General features: G+C 49.1%; 1 protein-coding gene across 2 annotated transcripts; it reads right to left on the reverse strand.

Moving 5' to 3' along the window:
- Positions 1 to 9324: 9324 nt before the first annotated feature.
- On the reverse strand, positions 9325 to 18983 carry GSTZ1 (glutathione S-transferase zeta 1). 2 transcript variants are annotated; one of them, XM_014941651.1, is made up of 9 exons: positions 18831 to 18983; positions 15693 to 15744; positions 14959 to 15026; positions 14199 to 14279; positions 13601 to 13726; positions 13002 to 13077; positions 12095 to 12147; positions 10815 to 10864; positions 9325 to 9707 (listed from the first exon to the last, which is right to left on the reverse strand). In XM_014941651.1, the coding sequence occupies exons 1-9, from the start codon at positions 18849 to 18851 to the stop codon at positions 9581 to 9583; spliced, it is 654 nt and encodes a 217-aa protein (XP_014797137.1). In that variant the 5' UTR covers positions 18852 to 18983; the 3' UTR covers positions 9325 to 9580. The 2 variants fall into 2 exon arrangements, with proteins under 2 accessions (XP_014797137.1, XP_014797139.1); XM_014941653.1 differs by lacking the exon at positions 18831 to 18983 and adding an exon at positions 16291 to 16396.
- Between the last annotated feature and the right edge of the window lie 33 nt (positions 18984 to 19016).

Here is a 19016-nt window from a genome sequence, read left to right on the forward strand (position 1 = left end):
TGCGGGGGAGCGGTGGGGCTGGCCCGTCCGCCCTGTCCCGTCCGTCCCTGTCCCGGGGTGGGCTCCCCCCCGAGCCGGGGTGACCTGCTCGCCCCCCCGGAGCTGCCCAGCCCACACGGCCGTGTGGCCCCGGCTCATGGCTGCACTCCCTTCCCAGGCAACCGCTTCTCTTCTTCATCGCATCCTCTCTGCTGTCCCCTCTTTAAATGACACCACAAACCCTCTCCTCCCGCCCTCCCCTGGCATAAACGTGTTTTCAGGCCTTTTCATACGTTTTCTGGGTTGTCTGTTTGGCTCCTTGATGATTGTCTCTTGTTTTCTGTCCTTTTTCTTCCCTGGCAGCCAGTCCAGCAAGATGGGTTTCCAGGCACGGCTGCCGCTGCCCTTGCCCAAGCAGCTGGTGGTGTTTGGGCTGGGAGACTGGAGCTGTTACTCTCCGGACACGAGCATCGCAGTGGACGTGCTGGTGTCCCCGGGCGTTGCACCGCAACGGGTCGGCACGCTGGAGCCCACCTGCAGGTCACGGTGGAGCTGGCACTGCCGAGGTGTCCGGAGGGGTGTCCTGGAAAAGCTTTCCACTCTGTGGTGCTCCCTCGTTGTGCTGGTGTCATCCCAAAGCTGCTCAGGCCTCCCGGTCCTCCACCATGGTGTTTTCTCTCTAGCGGTGCTTTCAGCTTCCTTTTGACTGCTTTCCAGGTTGGATGTTTTTCAGCTTTGGGGTGTTTGTTAACAGCTACTGTGGGAGCAGGAATTTTTCCCTGGTCAGTGTCACTTGTGGGCTGAAAACCCATGAACCCATGGTCCCCTGTACAGGTCTCTGGTGTGGGAAGGTGACTGGAGGACAGATATTTTCATGGCCTCGTTGAAAGAGATGGACAAAGGCAACTCTGTGGAACTTATCCTGACTGTCAACGGACAGGTAAAAGACCATTTGGGACCCCTGCCCTGGGTCCCAAATGTTGTCACTTCTGAGCTACAGAACTTCCTCTCCCATTCTCTCCTTTTCCTTCTCTTTGCTACTCCAAGGCAGAGGTGCCTCATGTGGATCTGTTAATGCACGTCTGCACTGAGCCTAAACCTCTGTGATCCTCCAGGCCTGTTGCCTAAACACAGCTTTGCCAAAATACCTCATGTGTCGCAGGAGACAGGCAGCAGAGAGTGTTCACTTCCAATTCCACTATCTCCTGGGTCTGTGGTACTTACACAGTTGTTCCACCTTGTGCTGAAGCCCTTGAGTTTAGCATCCCCCAGTGCCTGCCTTGGCTTTGCTTGCTTTATTCTGTCAGTGCTGGAGATGAAAGCTGGGCTATTTCCTTGCAGGGAATCTGTCCCTTGCAAGACATTTTTTTTGCTTACCCTTTGTGGATGGAGCCCAGTACACTTGGCGTGTCCTTTTCATCTCACTGTCACTGTTGCTGCCACAGCTGCTCCGAGGTGTCTCCAGCAGTACACCCGTTCATCCCTTCCTCGTCCCAGAGACCAGCCAGTCACCAGTGCTCCCAGCAGATGATATGCCTCTTGGCCGGGACCTGGAGGATCCTACTGTGGTATGTGTACCCCAGAGCCTTCCTCTCATTATGTCACCTTCTTAGTATCTTCTCCCTCACTCGTAGCTGCTCAGTTGATGTCTAGCAGAAACATTTGCTGCCACTCTCTTAGCAGAGATCTGGCAAAGCAAGTTTTGGAGCCAAAGATTCCCTCCTGCTAAAGATAGTGATTCTCTCCATTGAAATGCCTTTGGAAGGTTTGAATTTAACAGCCCTTGGTGGGATGGTCGATCAGGCTGGTTACTCCTAGGACAGGTGGCCTTTCTGCCTTTCCAGTTGCCCTGTGCTAGCTGGCCCCATTCCAGCCAGCAGCTAGAAAGTGGACCGCTGGGCATATAGCAGCAGGTAGCTGTGTTGCTCAGCGTACTGTTGGCAGATAATACTGTTGGCAGCTCCTGGCCCTTAAGACTCAACAGGAAGATGAGCCTGAAAACAGTCACCATGTAAAACTGATCTCTGGCCCGGTAATAGACAACTCAGAGGTCTGTCTATTTCAGTGCTGATTTCACTGGGACTCTTGTCATAGGTAAAGAGCCAGAGCTTGGAGGTGACTGCTAAAGCATCCAGGCCTGGGAAGGACATCCACCCGCCGCTGAGGAGCCTAGCAGTACCCTGTGCCCTGAAGGCACCACCTGGCAAGGTGGAACACAGGGAAGACTGGAGGAAGAGCCCTGTCCGCCCCAAGAAGCCCAGGAAAGTTTTATTTGAACCCACAGCGTCTGAGAGAGATCTCAATGAAGAAGGTAACTCTGGCAGCTTCTAGGTTTATTTTACAGGTCTTGTCTGAATGACCTGTCAATGCTGCTGGGCAACAACTTCCCAGTCCATTTCTGTATATACCTCCAAGGCAAGATGGGTTTGGCTGTCTTGGCTTGCAAAATACTGAGAACTGCTCCTTAGTCCCAGATAAACTGCTTGATGAATTTTTGCCTGTTGGGAAAATGCCAGAAAGAGAACATGTCATACTCTTGGTGCCAGCACTCCCTACCATAACATAATATACCTGTCTCTTCATATAAGTAAAAGTGCTTTATAAATGAAGGCAAGTATCATTAGCCTTGTTTTACAAAAGAGTACACTGAGGCACAAGGAAGTTACCTGCTGTGATGTTTCTGTAACCTCTCCGTTAGCCTGCTCCCCTACTAACAGCATACCACTTGGTCTGTAGAAGATCCTGGTTATTATTAAAGTATGGAGAATACGAAAAGAAATATAAGTATAATGAGTATAATTGTACTGACTTTTCAGTAGTAAGAATGTAGCTGCCAGGAGGTTTAGGAAAAAAAAATCCTTTAGCTTCTGGAGCATGAATTCCGAGTCAGCTCCAGGGTATGACCAAGTTTGTGTGTAAATGTTTGACAGTAACTCAGTGGTCCTCATGAAAAAAAGTGACTTTTTGGGACTTAGCTTGCTTCTCACAAAGGCAAATATAGCTTCATCATAAAGTCGCTTCCACTGTTGGCAGTGTGAGAAGGGGGAAAACGAGCTTCCTTTGGAGGGGTTAAATGCAACGGTGACAGCATGATGGCAGTCAAAGAAGTGTGCCCTGCTCTTACCTATCTTCTGCATTTCTTCTGATGAGACTTTCTTCAGGATTCTTGGTCTTGCACCTTGTTTGTTGCAGTGAGGTAGCTTTGTGCTGGGGATTGGGGGAAGGAAGACCAACGGGCTCTTAAATTGTGTAGCGGGGTTCTTTCTGGGGTATGACTGCTGGCTGCTTTCCTTATGGGGCCATCTCTGTGTTTCCTCTGCAGATCTGGCAGTGGAGGAGTTGCAAGGTGAGGATCTGGTTCCTAGACCCTGGCTTTTTTTTTTCAGCCACTCGGTGATGCCATTCCGTTTAATGTCACAGGCCTCTCATGCTTCATCTTTTATCTCCCCAGTGATCAAGAATAACAAGTAGGTTGTGTGTATATACTGTTCCTCTCCATGCAACTGCCCTCAGTATAGGTGCTTCCAGTACTGTCAGGCTCTCCAATACCGTTCTGTAGCCCCTCGAATCTTGGGCACACCTCTGGGTGCATAGCCCTTTGAGGCAAAGGCTAGGGTGTGGAATAGATTTTGATTTAAAAGTTTTTATTAGCTTGCTCAGCCAACTGCAGGGGCCTGGGAGAGGAAAGAAGGAGGAATAGAGCAGTACCAGGAATATCTCTGGAAGCAGCTCCAGGCTTCTGGTTGCTGTATCTTAGGCCCTAACAAGCTGTCCCTGGATAGTCCTCCCTCACAAAGAGTATCACAGGGGGATAGCACCACGGGGATATCCCAGGATATCCCTTCTGGGCATGGCTAATCAGTAAGGGACATCCAACCCTGCCTGAAGTAGCAGCCCATATGTGTCCTACATCCAGCCAGACTTTGCTGGTTCCCTCTGCTAGTGATGTCTGTCCTAGTACAGCAGTTATTACCCAAAGCCAACAGAAAATCTCCCTCAGGGAGCTGTGTCTCTTGTCACCCCAGAGGGAAGGGACCCGAGGCCTTCGTCTTTCCATTTCTCCCCTCTGAGCCTTCAGCTGTTGTGTTCTCCCCAGGAGGGAAGGGAGCTGGGGGTGTCTCGTCTGACTGCTCACAGCCCTGTGCTCTCCCCTCCCCAGGCAGTCCCAGCCCACGGTGGTGCCATGCCATGTGCCTCAGTGACCTGGGGACAGCTGTTCTGGTCGGTGGAGAAGGTGTCGATCAGCAGTCCTGCAAGGATGCACTCTGGAAGCTGGAAATTGGTGGGGGCTTTGGGGCTATTAAATGCAATGGGGGCAGTGGGACTCAAGGACAACCCATGCAGATGGGATGGGGGTACCCAGGGGTCTGTGCATAGGGAGGGGACAGCAAAGGTGTCTCATCTCCTAGCATGGTCACCAGGCTGAGCTGACAGTGTAGAGTGCCATGAGAGGCTGTGGGGTTGTGTGTGAGAGGCCCCCAGGAGCTAAGGTATAAGTTCTAGAAAGAGTTGGGTGAGTTGTAAGGAGTAAAAGCAACAGCGCGGTTGTGGTCTGTGTGTGATGACTGGTGGTGAAGTGTGAGATACAATTCCAGTGCCCTGCAGCTTTCTGCAGCTCACCGATCCTCTCTTCCACCTTAGTATTTTCCACCTAGTTAGTGTTCCCCTTCATTCCTTGCACAGAAACATTTCTGTATGAGTCCTCTCTAGCCTTGAATCAAAGGAGAGGAGGAGATGAAGGGAGCAAGGTGTTGAGTAAAGATTTTATGACATATTCTTTAAATCTGGAGAAACTGAGAATGCCTTTGAACTCCCATATGATCTGTCTGGTGTTGCTCCCACAGACAATGATTTCTGGCTTCCAGTGGGTTTCCAGCTACAAAACACCAGGCCGTTGTGCTTGCATGGTCACACGGCCACCTACGACCCAGACACCAAGCGTATCTACATCTTTGGGGGCATGAGGGAGGACAAAGACTACAGCAACATCTACATTCTCGACACAGTCACCTGGAAATGGCTCCTCGTGGCGGTGAGTACAGCAGCTCTTCCTTACAAGCACAGGAGAAGGTGGCAGGTCCTGCCTGAATGCGGTAATCGATGTGCCTGTATCCTTACTCCGGTAGTCTTGGTCCGCTGTTGCTGCAGGTTGCCTGAGCTGCTTAGTTGGGATTGACAGATGTAAGAAGGCTATGTTGAGAGGCCACAAGCTTGGCAGAAACCAGGGCCTGTGCTCACAATGAATCAATCAAGGTGAAGAACCAGTTTCTGCAGAGTGCTGTGTCTGACCAAGGTGATGGGTGGGGGGTACTGTACAAGCAGCATCATTTCACATGATGCTGTTGAGAGCTGTACTGGATGCTGAGGTGAAGAGCTGGTCTTCTCAAATCAGGGACTACTCTGAGCACAGCAGATCCCTGAGTATTTTAGTTGCCTGTCATGTCCTTGCAGAGGGCCCTGTCAGCGAGGGACTATCTGTCTCTTTCCTAGCTAAGTCACAAGATAGCTTTTACAGAATAAGCCTGGATGAGATCCTTCTGCTCTCTGTTGTCTTCTGAGGAAGCTGGGGTAGGATGTTGACTTCATTCTCTGATCAGAGCATTCTGGTGGTGCAGAGTACACAAAGGATGTACTGTGTGGCAAAGATCTGGCTGGGGAGCCAATAAAGTGTAAATTGAGGCTTGTTGAACTCACTGGACGATGTGGGTCCCTTTCCTATGGGTTATGCAGCAAATACACTTCTTGTAACAGATGTGTGTTGAACTTTTTCCAGGCTAAAGGGAGGATACCAGTGCTCATCTACCACAGTGCAACTATCTACCGCAAGGAGCTCTTTGTTTTTGGAGGGACCTTCCCCAAAAAGGCATCACGGGCAGTTGGACCCTGCAGCAATGTGCTCTATGTCTTCAATCCAGAGCATGAAATTTGGTATCAGCCCATCTCAGAAGGGGAGAAGCCTCTGCCTAGGCTTGGGTGAGAGTGCTCTTATTCCAGCCCTCCAAAATAGAGCAGGAAACCTCTCCTCATCTTCCCCTTCCAGCCCAGTATAACTTCCTAAATATTAGGTGATTGTTCTCCACTGTTTGCCCTTTAAGATAGGGTTATGTTTTGAGCAATATGACTCCCAGTCCCTCCTGTTATGAATTCTGATGGGATTCTGTCCTTGGGCTGCAGTGGTTGGGGGTAGAGGCAGGTGTAGACTGAAGCTATGGCAGCCCAAGAGCAGAGGCAACGGCTGAAAAGTCAGTTCTGGGACCTCACCGAAGATACTTTGTTCACTTGCTGCTTCTCTGCCCAGGCATTCAGCTACTCTCCTGAAGAACAAGCTGCTGATTTTTGGGGGTCGGAGGACCTCTATCTACCTCAGTGACATGCACATCCTGGATCTGGGTAAGAAAGTCTGTGCCAGGTGGATGCCTTGGGAAGATCTGTTCTAAGGCAGGGGTAAGGGAATGAGGCCTGCTCGATGGGAGGTAGCATTAATGTTACAAAAACTGACTAGGCAACGAGTCAGGAAATGGACATCTATGGGGTAAAAAAACCCTTTCTGGGGTAAGAGGGGAGGGAATGGGGAAAACCAAGAGACTGCTTTTTTTGGAAGAATCTGGGTAGCAGAGATGCATGTTGCTGATGTGACAGAGTATGGAAGTTTTTGTCTAGTTATGAGGCTGAGCTTTTTGGACACTTCACCTGCCTTTCCTCTGTCAGGTTTCATGGAGTACACACCAGTCCCCCTCCTCACAGGACAGCCTTCTGCACGCTGGTAAGATCCTATTGCAGACCCAGGAGGTGTCTTCCTCTGGCCCTTCTCTTTGAAGTCAGGTTTAAATGGTCCTTGTGGGCAGAGGAGTTGCATATCTCTGTCCCACTAGTCAAAATATAATGGATGCCCCCACTGCTGTGGGACCAAAAATTCCTATGCTGTCCTAGTTGATGCCTGTAGGGAGTGGGGGGTGGGTACAGACCTCTTTGTCTCCCTGGAAATCTGCCTTTCAGGCTAGGGGAAGTTTTCTGCCATGTGCTAGTGAACTGTATTGCCTGCTGTTTGGTCTCCATAGTACCTAGGGACACACAGAGCAGAAGAAATTCTTGTACTGGGATTATACTGTTCCTAAAGGGACGCTATTGCCCACTAGAACAATCACCAAAGCCCAGCTTGCCTCCTATCTCACTCCATAGAGCAAAATACCGAGTTTTGATAGCTCCTTCTGAAATACTGAGGTGCTTTTCAGTCCTGATTGTGGCCTGCCCTGCAGAGGCCAACAAACAGCTCTTTCAGGGTTATTCAGCAAGTCAGAGCAGAAAGGAAGCAGAAGTTAATTTCCATTCTGCAGCTTAAGCCCCCAGACTCCTGCTGAAGTCTGCCCACCCCTGTGCGTTGCTGACTGAGGCAACCCCAGCAGCTTTTGCTGAAGTCACCTTTCAGCTTTGCTTTGGTTGCAGCTTTCATGCAGCTCTGGCTGTGTCAGACCAGAAGGTCCTGATCAGTGGAGGCTGCAATGCCAGGGGAGCCCTGCAGGATGCCTTTATCTTCCACCTAGGTGAGTGACTCTTCCTCCCGGTGTCCATAGCTGAAGGTTACTATGGGGCTGCAGTGGTGTTTCTGAACACCTAGTTTGGTTCATTTGTTTCATCCCTCACACTAGGAGTGGGTTTGTCAGTATTGATAGCTGCTTTCTACTTCAGGTACTCTTTCATGGAGCACAGTAATCCACCACGACCTCTGCTCTGTGCCCCGAGCTGGCCACACATTGCTGGACCTGACTCCTGCCCACCTGATGGATGTGGACAAGGAGAACAGAGAGGAGCATAACCTGCACACAGTGTTGGTCTTTGGGGGCTCCAACTGTGCGGGGACCTTTTACAACAGCACAGTCAAGATCCAGCTGGACCTAGGATAACGCATGATACTCAGAACAAGCCTGGAACAGCAAGGGCTCTTCACCAGCCTGAACACAGACATGGATGGCAATAAATGAATCCAAGCAAGGTGGCAGTCCAAGTATCTATATGTAGGCGAATGCTACCTTGGCACAAGTGATCACGGGTTTGTAAGGCCTTTCTGAAGGCCATGGGTATTGCTGTCTTAGGGCAGCTGATACACAGCACCAGACTGGCAGAAATTCCCTCCCATGTCCCTGGCTTGGTACCTGGGCTTGGCTGCCAAAACATTCAGGGAGATCTGAGCTGAGCCTGTGCGGCAACGTGGTCACAGGCTTCTGGGTTTCCTTTCTTTCCCTACAGGTTCCTGGGCTGGAATTCCTGGGGTGCTTTCAGCTTCAAAGGTGACTCAGATGTTGGGTTTCATTTGGGATGAGTTGAATGGGATTTACTCCTGCCACTTGGAAGGTCCTCACAGTGACAGTACAGGTGTAATTCTGGTTTGGAGGGAATCTGGGGTGGAATTCCCTTGGGAAATAGTCTGCAGCTGAGGACTAGAAAAACAACTAGAGTGGTGTCTGAGGATGGGAAAAGAAAGAACACTGTCACTTTCAGTGTATGGGAGTGAGCTGGTTGTGTCTTGCTGACTAGGGCACAACCACCTAGCCTTGCTCTAGAGAGACCTTTATAATAAATTCTGCAAGACTGCTGCTAGACATCAGGAAGAGGTACCAATCAGCTGTCCCAGATAGTAATTCTCTTGTCATTGCAAGGGGTGGCAGAGTTGTTGGCTGTTGCAAGACCTGCGGGATCCAGCAAGGGTTGGGATTAAGATGTCTTCTGTCAGAGACCAGCTCTTGCTGACTGTGCCATAGCTCTGAGGCAGCTGCATGGACAAGCAGGCCCACTCGGTTAGTAGTGCACTGTGTACACTGGGTCCCTGATGCTCTTTCTGAAGGTGGTAGAAAGAAGCAGCTCCTGTGGGGATTCCAGAATTGGTCAGTGCCTCACAGTTGTTTCATAGAATTGTCTAGGTTGGAAGGCAGCTTTCAAATCATCAAGTCCAACCATCAACCTAACATTAGCAAAAAAACTATCACTAAACTGTATCACTAAGCACCATGTCTACCTGTCTTTTAAATACCTCCAGAGATGACGATTCCACCACTTCCCTGGGCAGCCTGTTCCAATGCTTGACAACCTTTTCAGTGCAATTTTTTTTCCTAGTATCCATCCTAAACCTTCTCTGGTGTCACTTGTTGTCCTATCACTTGTTACTTGAGAGAAGAGACTGACCCCCCCACCTCTCTACAACCTCCTTCCAGGGAGTTGTAGAGAGCAGTAAGGTCTCCCCTCAGCCTCCTTTTCTGTAGGCTGAACAACCCCAGCTCCCTCAGCTGCTCCTCATAAGACTTGTTTGTGGCCACATTTCCCAACCCAAAGCCATACAAAGGGGGCTTCTGATAATTATGGATGCTTCTGCTTTAATCTGCTTCATGGAGATACATCAGATAGAAAAAGACAGTCAGAAGTAGCTGCAAGCTTTGCAGCACAAGCATAGCTCCTGTAAGTCATCTAGGCTACTTCCAGGTCCTCTGTCCTTCTTCCTATCCAGAGATGATAGTACTAGGGCTTCCTGCTGGCACTGAAGTCCTACTCAAGCTGTAGCTGTTGTCCTCTTTGATGCTCCACCTTACTTGATGTAATGAGTAGAAGGGCTTCAAGCTCGCAGCTCTGCAGGAGTATCTGGCTGCCGGGATGGGTGGCTTACTTTGAATGCCTCTAACTCCAGGAGAGCTTTGTTTATTCTGGTTATTGTGGGATATGGACCCATATCCACTTGGAATCTGTAAAAAGGAAAAGAATTTTTGAGGTATCCGAGTCAGACAGCAAGTGCAGCAGTGAGCAGAAGGGTAGAGCCATTTGCTTTGCTTGCCCAGTATGAGAAAATCTCACAGGCCGGGGCACTTAACTGTCCATTCATCTAACCCACACTTCCTAAGCTTAGCTATGAGGATGCTGTGGGAGATGGTGTCAAAAGCCTTGCTGAAGTCAAGGTAGACAACATCCACTGCCCTACTTTCATCTATCCAACCAGTCGTGCCATCATAGAAAGCTATCAGGTTAGTCTGACAAGTCATGACATGACTTCCCCTTGGTAAATCCATGTTGACTACTTCTGATAGCTTTCTTTTCCTCCATATGCTCTGACATGACACCCAGGATGAGGTGTTTCATCACCTTTCCAGGGATGGAGGTGAGGCTCACCAGTCTGTAATCTCCTGGGTCCTCCTTCTTGCCCTTTTTGAAGACTGGGATGACATTGGCCTTTCTCCAGTCCTTGGGCACCTCGCTTGTTCTCCAGGACCTCTCAAAGATGATGGAGAGAGGCCCTGCAATGACTTCTGCCAGCTCCCTCAGCACTCTCGGGTGTATCCCATCCGGACCCATGGACTTGTGGATATCCAGACTTCTTAACTGATCTCTAACTTGGTCCTCCTCCACCAAGGGAAGATCTTCCTTAGTCCAGACTTTCTCTGATTCATCCAAAGTCCATGGATCCTGGGGGTTGGCCTGAGCAGTAAAGACTGAGGCAAAGAAAGCATTCAGCAAATACAGTCAGATTAATCTTTTCCCCCTGAATGCAGTGTAGCAAACGGGGAGGGAGTGCAGGCAACCTTAGCTTTTCTAAAGACATAGAGCAGGCTTCCTCTGGGGGCCTCTAAGAAGAGAGCCTAGCTCCTTATTTCCAAGAGCTTCCAAAAGAGACAGTTTTTATAACATAGGAAAATTCATGCAGGGAAAATTCATGCAGAGAAAATTCCACAACTGAATAGGGCAGGCAGGAAGGATGCTTTCTTAACGGGCCCGAGGAGCAGCAGATGGTAAGCTCTGACAGCCCAGCACAAGGAATACGTATCCTTGAAGAGCACCTCAAGTTTAGCCTTAATTACCTTTCAGCATTGAAAACTTGAGGTACCAAGCAGAGATCAGCCATGGAAACCTGCAAACATAGCAAAGAAAAAGGGGTCTGAGTAACTCAGGTCCTGTCCCGTCATGCTTCACTGTGGTGGCAGGCTTTGACAGCAGGGTAGAAATTACTTCAGAAGGAACTGTCACAACAATCCCATTCTTTAATCCAGCATAAATAATACAGTAACAGTACAAGGAAAGGACTTCATAAGAGTTACTAACAGAAGAAGCCATCAGCCTTAGGCAGCTCCTTATTTACCAGCTGATCATCATGACCTCAAGGGGATGGTGCTTCTATGGCAACTGCCTCTGAGCAAACAAGTCTGCTGGCAAGCTGCAGAGGGAGGGGAAAATGAGGAAATTTTGCTTGTTTGCATTGCAGGAATATCAAGCAGCTCCTGCCAATGTCAAGACCTGATACACGATAGGGCCTTTGCACACAGACTCAGGGACTTGCAATCTGTAAAAAAAAGACTCAAGGACAATACAGATTGCTGCCTGTCCACACGGAGCCAGCTGCCCCAACCCCACTCCCCAGCTCACAAAGCTCTGGGTGCCTTCCAGGGCACACATTATTCTCCAGATCTTGTGACTAGCCTTTGCCCACCAAGGGCTCCAGTTCCATAAGGCTCCTCCTACTAGACAATATTTGATCCTGCAATCCACTGCATCACAGGATACTGCAGGAGCCTTCCTTTTTGCCAGGCATTTATAGGAAGATGCGATTGCCTGCCAAACAGGACTGCTAAATGGAAGAGGCCTGAGTGGCCTCTAGCTTGGTACGGGTCAGAACAGCTTGTGTGAGAGCTCTCTGAAATCTGTCCATGTTAACGTTGGACAAACAGAGCCGAAAAGTACAATACAACCCGGTTAAATGTTCCACAGAGCACAGCTAAGAACTCAGCCCGTGTTTCTTGAGCTAAGCTTTGCCCTATTACAGGAAATTTGAACTCCAAATCTCTTATAGATAATATATATATATATAAAATCTGTTTCCACACCCTCTAGTAGCAGTCAAGTTCTACATAAAGCTGCAGGTTGTAGGCAGGGACAAGCAAACATCTCCACAATGATTTACAAGTCAGTAATGGCCTAAGTAGGATCCATGCAGCTTTTTTCTTATGGTGAAGGCACCACGTGTAACTCCTGGCACAGGATGTGGTTCTGCTGTGTCTCAACAATTAATTTCCTTTCCTATTTTAGGGAATATACTGGGGTTTTCAGTTCCCCAATGGTACACAACAGTCTCTCAGATACTTACTTCATCCCCCACGCAGTAGCGCCCAGCAGTGTGCTTCAGAGTCTGCTCCAGTGCTGCCAAGAGAGATGGTACACTGGAGTGAGGCATTGGAAACTCATTTGAGAAGGACACCAAAGACCTTTTAGACTGGGAATTACGCACAAGGGCATTTTGACCCTGAGCTGAGTATGAAAAAGAAGCAATGTGTGACAGAACCTAGACATAACAGAAACCTTACAACAGTATAGTTAGGGGAGTCCTTCAACTTTTGGGGGCCCAGGGTGATTTCAGCTGCTTCAGGCAATGCACTTGGAATACTAAGAGGACAATGTAGGGATATGTGAGTGAGGAGGGGAAAAATGCAAAGGTTCAATCGGTTTGCATCTGTCTAGAATGAAGATGTGCCTGCCACTCCAGCACATGGGGGAAAGGGTTTTGAGGAAGCAAAAAGCACCCTGTTTCTCCCAGGGAGGTAAAGAAATACTCTGCTACTTGCTAGATCCTGTGGGAGTTTGCCATCTATCTTTATCTGCCAGATAGATATCTGTCAGATATCTTTTGTCTGGTTACAAAAGCATATAAATATAGATTGATAGAACTTTAAAACAAAAGGCAGTGGTTTGGGAGCAGCTGGGTAGACAGGAGAAGTGCTGTCAGCCCTCATGCTTCAGGGTAAATCAACTGCTGTGGTGTACAGGATGGCCCCAGGTTTCCCCTCTTCCATCTCCAGCAGTGGAACCACTTTGTGGACAGCATCTTGCCCGTCCTGGACAAGGAACTCTGGGCAGGAGGAGTAGTGTCTCTGCCTGCAGGGCAGGACCCCAGCACACCAGCCACGGGCTCTGCTTGAAGAGGAAAGTAGGAGGCCAGTGGTGCAGCATTTTGAAAGGTCAGTTGAAGTGCTGATCATTTCAGATGTGGGACACACCTCGAAAGCCAGATGCGATGCAGTTCTGAGCCCATTCTGTTTTTTTCTCCCCCATTTGTTTCAGGACGCTCAGGTTCTGCAAAGGCAAGCCATCTCCAGGTTAGATTGACCACTGCTGGCTAGATCTTGCCCACTGCCTCATCCCGTGGAGAAGAGGGTAGATGAGGGGTTGCCAAGACTGAGCTCCCCGCCTGAATTCAACTGGCTGGGTCAGCCCTGCTAATCACACACCCTGCTGTATCTCTCTCTTGGGACTGTCCTTCTGTAACAGCTGCCAGGGTGTCCCTTTGCCTCTGCCCTGTGGGTTTGCTCAGTTGTCTTCTTCCTAAAACATCCTTGACCCAGCAGTGAAACCATATGGGTTCAGCTGTTTCTGGAAAGAACCTTGGGGTGCTATAGGATATTCTCTGTGGGAAATGTTGTATTGTCATTAGCAGATCAGGCAAAGGCTAAGCAGAGATTTCATCTGCTAACACATGGACTTAAGGTCTGCCACTCTGTTGGCTGGCAGCAGTTTAAAGAGACTGAGTTTTTCAGAGATCCAGACTCCTGGAAAACCATTTGGTTTTCTCATTTGCTTGGATATGATGAGGCAATACCTGGAGTGGCTGAATGCCGGAGACAATGTGATCGGCGATCATTCTGACTTGGGCTCTCTTCTTTGGATCTTGGGGCAGGAGCCTGGGCTTAGGACGGGTGTCTTCGAGGTAATGAATTATAGCTAGCTGTAATGAGCAAAGAGATAAGGGGAGGTTATTGGAGAGCCACGGAAAAGTTCACATCCTGAACACCTGGGTCAAGGGAGCTGTTCCAAGAGAGTACAACAGCATTTGAATGAAGTTTGTTACCAATCCAAGGAACAGAATATCCCCCTTGATGTCTGCTTGGGACATTGTTGTCTTTTAGCCCAGCTGTAATTTCAGGCAAACCCTGGCACAGCCTTCTAAATCAGAGTACAGACTGCTCATTGAAAGGTGGAGTGACAACCTGAATTGAGCTTAAATCCTTGACAGCAGTTTCACAGCAAAGACTGTGTGCTATTTCTGCCCCCAAGTGAGATTGTTTATCACAAATGCCATTTCTTTTCCAATGCACAGATGAGAGCTCTGGGGGGAAAAATGGGGCCCAGCCATACCCTCCAGACTGGGCAGCAGCCCGGAGTGAATGGTTAACAGGAATGTTGACCTGGTAACTCACCGACTGAGAAAGGGTGATGCCATCAATTTTCAAGGCTGGGACTTGCTGCATTGGATTCATTTCCTTGAATTCAGCAGAAAACTGTGGAAACAAAACTAAGATTACTGCAACAATAAATTCTTCTTCCTTGTTTTCTTCCCCTAGGACCCAGTTACCAAACCTTTTTTTTTGTTTGTTTTACGTGGCTTTCCCCTCTACCTCAGTACTAATATTTGCAGGGAGTTATGCTGTACTATTAGCCTACAGCAAGCTCCCACTGGGGTGCACAATTCCCTGCTATGCCCCCCCCCAAATAAGTTCTCAGTTAAGATCTCTTCTGGCAACCCACCCCTTCCTTTGGCAGGCCCTTTGCAGACCCTTGCTATATCATTCAGCATCTTTTGGACACACGTCCCCTGCCACACATACTTTATGGTGCTAATTGAATAAGGTCAAGTCTGTGTTTAAATTGCAGTGCAGCTTCTCTGAAGTCTGTGTGCCAGATACGTTCAGTTATATCATGCTAAGCAGGAGCAAGAGATCTTCAACCTTGTGAAATTCAGTCACAGATGTTTAAGAGGAGAAAACCTTTAGTCTCCTGCCGTCATCTTCTCCCTGTCTTGCATGCCAGGGAATACTGGCTGAAAGCAACTATTAATTATAGAGGAGTCATGAGGAATTCAGTGACTTTGCCTGTGAACTTTCTAGTGCCAATCCCAATTCTCCAAATGATCCCCAAGTTCATTACCCCTGGAGACAGCAATGGTAGCTGTATCCTTACCTGCTGCCCCCCATCCTTCACGAGGTTTACTGGCACCGTGTCATAGGAAATCTCCTTCAGAGCCAGTGCTAGGAAAAACAGAGTGTTCAGCTTCAGACAGGCACACTAAGACCAGTTTCATTGGTAATGGGCTCAGGGAAATGTTACCATCTCCATTTGAAAAAGGAATGGCTTTAAAACCAAAAAAAGACCCTATCCCTCAAGAAAGGCAGTCCACTGAGAAGATAGTGCTCTGGCAAATGAAGGACTGAAGCACTGAAGATCAGTCCTGGGAAAACCACTACATTATCCAAAATAAAGGGGACCTGGGCTCTACTACAAATCCTTGCTTAAGACTGTCTCAGTCCATGTAGGGGCCATTCCCAGCCCTGCTTAGCTCTCAAGACCAGGGTCTGAGGCAGTATCAGTGTGAAAACAGAGCATAGGGCCCTTCTAGATAATGTGGAAGAAAGAGCCATCTGCATCATGTTTGCTTTACAAAAGGAGTAATTCCCTCTAAGTAGCTGCAGGCTGAGTGAAGTCCTCTGTCTGTTCCTATCCCTTCCTCCTGCTCCAGGTAGGCTGTGACATTCCCTCTCCTCCCACTCCAGAGAAGGGGAGGGAAATGCCTCACTGTTCCAGGATCATGTTTGCTGATCTCTCTCTTAATACGTGACTGATTAATTCGATTCGTGAAGGGGAGGATACTGCAATAACACCAAGACAATAAAAGAGAGATCAACACCGAATCTTACCAATTCTCACTCTCCAAGAGCAGGAACTTCGGAAATAGCTATAAAGTATCGGCTGAGAAGAGAAAGAGAGATAAAGTGGTTATAAAGTGGAACACCAGAGTATTGTAAGGAGAACAATGCATGAACAAAAGGCATTTCAGGAACTGTAAGACAGAGCAGAGCGAGGTTTGGGGGAGAGAGGGCTCCTTTCTGAAAGTGACTATTCCTGGATTTGGCGTACAGGTAGCGTCACTGTTTTTCATGCTGGCCCTAGGAATATTTAGTTGCAGCTGATGTGTCCAGCAATGCACAAGTGACCTTAAAAATATCCCCTATAAAGCTCCCCTCTTTGTCCCTATGGGATGTTGCTAACTTTTATCCCATCTTGGATTTTTTAAGCCAATTCCCCACTGGTTATGCCAAGCACCTTCCATGGCTATTTGCGTGGCATGAAATGGCTTTTCCAGCCATGTGGGGCTGGGCCAGACCTCTTTCAAAATGAGAAGAGCTACTGCTGTTCCAGATGAATGCCAAGAGGGCAGACAGCTCATCTCTACCTGAACTCCAGCACTGACCAAGGCAGCTTTCACAGACCCTTCCACCCCATCCAAGCTCTCACCTTTTCAGATGCCATGGTCAGCGTGTGCAATCTGCTCCAGGAAATAAAGACAACCTCTTTGCTTTCCCTTTTAACTCAGCTGGGATGGGGGAAGGCTTCTCTCCTAAAGTCAATAAGAAAAGGACTATGCCCCCCATCTGTGCCCAGGGCATGAAAACCAGCCAGTCAGGTTCAATCCTGAGCAACTGTGGTCGTGTGCTGTGGCTGCAGTCCCAGCCCTGATGTCAGAACCATTAACCAGCTCTAAGGTTGGAAGCACATTTAGGAACCATCCTTATTTCCCTAGCTTTTTGTCCAGAAATAAATAAGATGATAGCTAGAGAGCCTGTCAGGCTCTCAGCACTTGCCAGTGCAGAAAGATAGCCCTGGGGAACGAAACAAGGAAACCGAAGCCACGTGCAGAACTTGTGTTTTACTGGGGAAAGACTGCCAGCTCCCCAACCAGGGGCTGCCTTTGGGGGGAGGTCCCTCAGGGTACCCGGTAGCCCTGCTCCCATCAGTACCAGCTGCTGCAGAGGGTTTTCTACGTTGCATGTCTGGGAGAGGCTGCTACTCTGCTCTCAGGCCAAGTTTGTACAAAAGATGAAGCTTGTTTTTTCGTATTACAGTCTTTTCTTTCTGTACAGGAAATTGGTACTCATGCATGTCTCCAAATAAACCCCTAATCATGTCTTTGCTTTCTTCCATAGATCCCATGGCATGCCAGGGAAGTCTCTGTGTCTCCACCCTCCCAAAATGCATAGAAATTACAGCAGAGACTGACAGTATGGCAGAAGAAGGTAGGGATTCACTCACTGACACACAATCTGTCAACAGCAAAACAAAGGGACCCCAGAGATCTCTGTACTCCAGTCCTCTCTGTAAACTTGATGCTTCTGTTACTTTACATGAGGTATGCATTTGATTAAACTACTCTAGGCGAAGGTTACTGGAGAAATGGTTTCTAAGTGAGGAGGGAAGTGGTGTCAGTATTGGTAACACTCTCGTGGACAAAGTTATTACCGATTTTCTTAAATTTTCTGCTTATGGAATTAGGGCATTAGAAATCTCAGCTATGCTTTTTTTTCAAATGTCTAGCCTGCTGGGTTGCAGGGAAAGAAATAGAAACTATGACTTCAAAAGGGAAACATACAGCATTCGTGACATACTATTTTTACTTGTTTTTTCCCAGGGACCTTGCTGGTGATTTTTTTGGCTCAGAAATTCATGTCCTTCACCGCATCTGTTTTGGACTTTGGCCTCTCAGCTGGCAGCGACATTTCTCCAGGTCCTCTCTACAGTTCTTTGTTGTTTTTGCAGCCTGCACTATCATTTGTAATAAATTGTTCTAAGCTAATTTCTTTGCTCTATAATTTTAAAGCCCCTGGGGATTTTACCAAAAGGAGCATGGAAAACAAGCCATCCCTCAGCTGGGAACTGTGTCTCCAGAGGCTGGGGCCTGGAGTGATCCCTTAAGTTCACGCTGTTTTGCTCCCAGCAGCAGGGATGATCGCAGGCAAAACAATCAGCTCAGTGAAGACTGGAGACAGCAGGGATGTTTTATCCTCAGTGGACAGGTCCCAGATATCTAGTCTTCCTCAGACTAAGAGCTGAGAGTGGGCCAAGAGAGAAGCTGGGAAGAACTGCCTCCATTTACAACCCTGCAGGGTACAATGCCCTTAAGCTGCAGGTTGGACTGGTTGGAGCTGGGAGGACAGCAGGTGGACAACAGTTGCTTCATATCTACTGAGATTTCTGGTTTGGTCATGTTTTCATTTCCAGCATCAGCAGTGCAGTGAGGAAAGTTTGGGCTTAAATCCCAATTTAGAGTAAAAGCCTGGGAAATGCATTTCACTGTTTAGGATGATGGAAGAGACACCCCAAACTTTGCGTGTGGAGCCCTGAGGTTTCCAAGCCTGTCTGCTTCTGTATGGTCTCCTCTGGCTACCACCTCCTTCCAGGCTATATTTGGGGAGCACTTGGAAAGGCAAAGTCTTGACACTGCTTTCCTGAGACCCATCACTCCAAACAGCCCGAACACACGGGTGGAAGGACATGGGAGAGAAACCTGCTCCTTGGAGGCTCGCAGAGGGGAAACCTTGGTGGCTTGAATCATAAAGGTGTAAGCAGAAGGTGCAGGTTTGCTCCTAAATGTTCAGTATGTCTGCAGCAGCTCACGTAGATTAAGTATCTTAAGTAAACACCACCACTGCTTTGAAAGGCGTTAGTTTTATTTAGTGTGGGGGGGGCAAATTCCTTGCTCTCCTCTGGGACTGAGACAGGGGTGCAGGCCGGGGCAGCCAAAATCTAGGTAGAAGACGCTGTGCCTGGGGGTGCAGCCCTCTCGGTGACCACCGTCCCGGCCTTCCCGGGCCACCAGAAGCTGATTTAGGCAACCACCCCGGTCAGCTGCCGAGGCCCTCACCGGCCGAGGGTGGAGAGTCACCGCGATCGCCCCTCGCTCCCTCCAGCTCTGCGCCGGGCGCCGCCATCATCCCCGCTCCCCCCCCGCCCGACGGGGACGCTCCGCAGAGGAGAGCGGGGAGCCAAGCCCCGTGTACCTTGGCCGCGGCAGAGCTCATCCCGCGCCGCGACCCTCCGTGGGGGCTTCGGTGCCACGGCCCCGTCCCAACCTCGGCCCGTCGCCGGCCGCAGGGCCGTCCCCTCCTCTCTGGGCTGCCGCTGCGACAGGACTACATCTCCCAGCGTGCCCCGCGGCCCGCCCGCCCCGGGCCCGTTCCTAGGAT

Source organism: Calidris pugnax, unplaced genomic scaffold, assembly GCF_001431845.1.
Source record: "Calidris pugnax isolate Ruff unplaced genomic scaffold, ASM143184v1 scaffold56, whole genome shotgun sequence".
Classification (NCBI taxonomy): domain Eukaryota; kingdom Metazoa; phylum Chordata; class Aves; order Charadriiformes; family Scolopacidae; genus Calidris; species Calidris pugnax.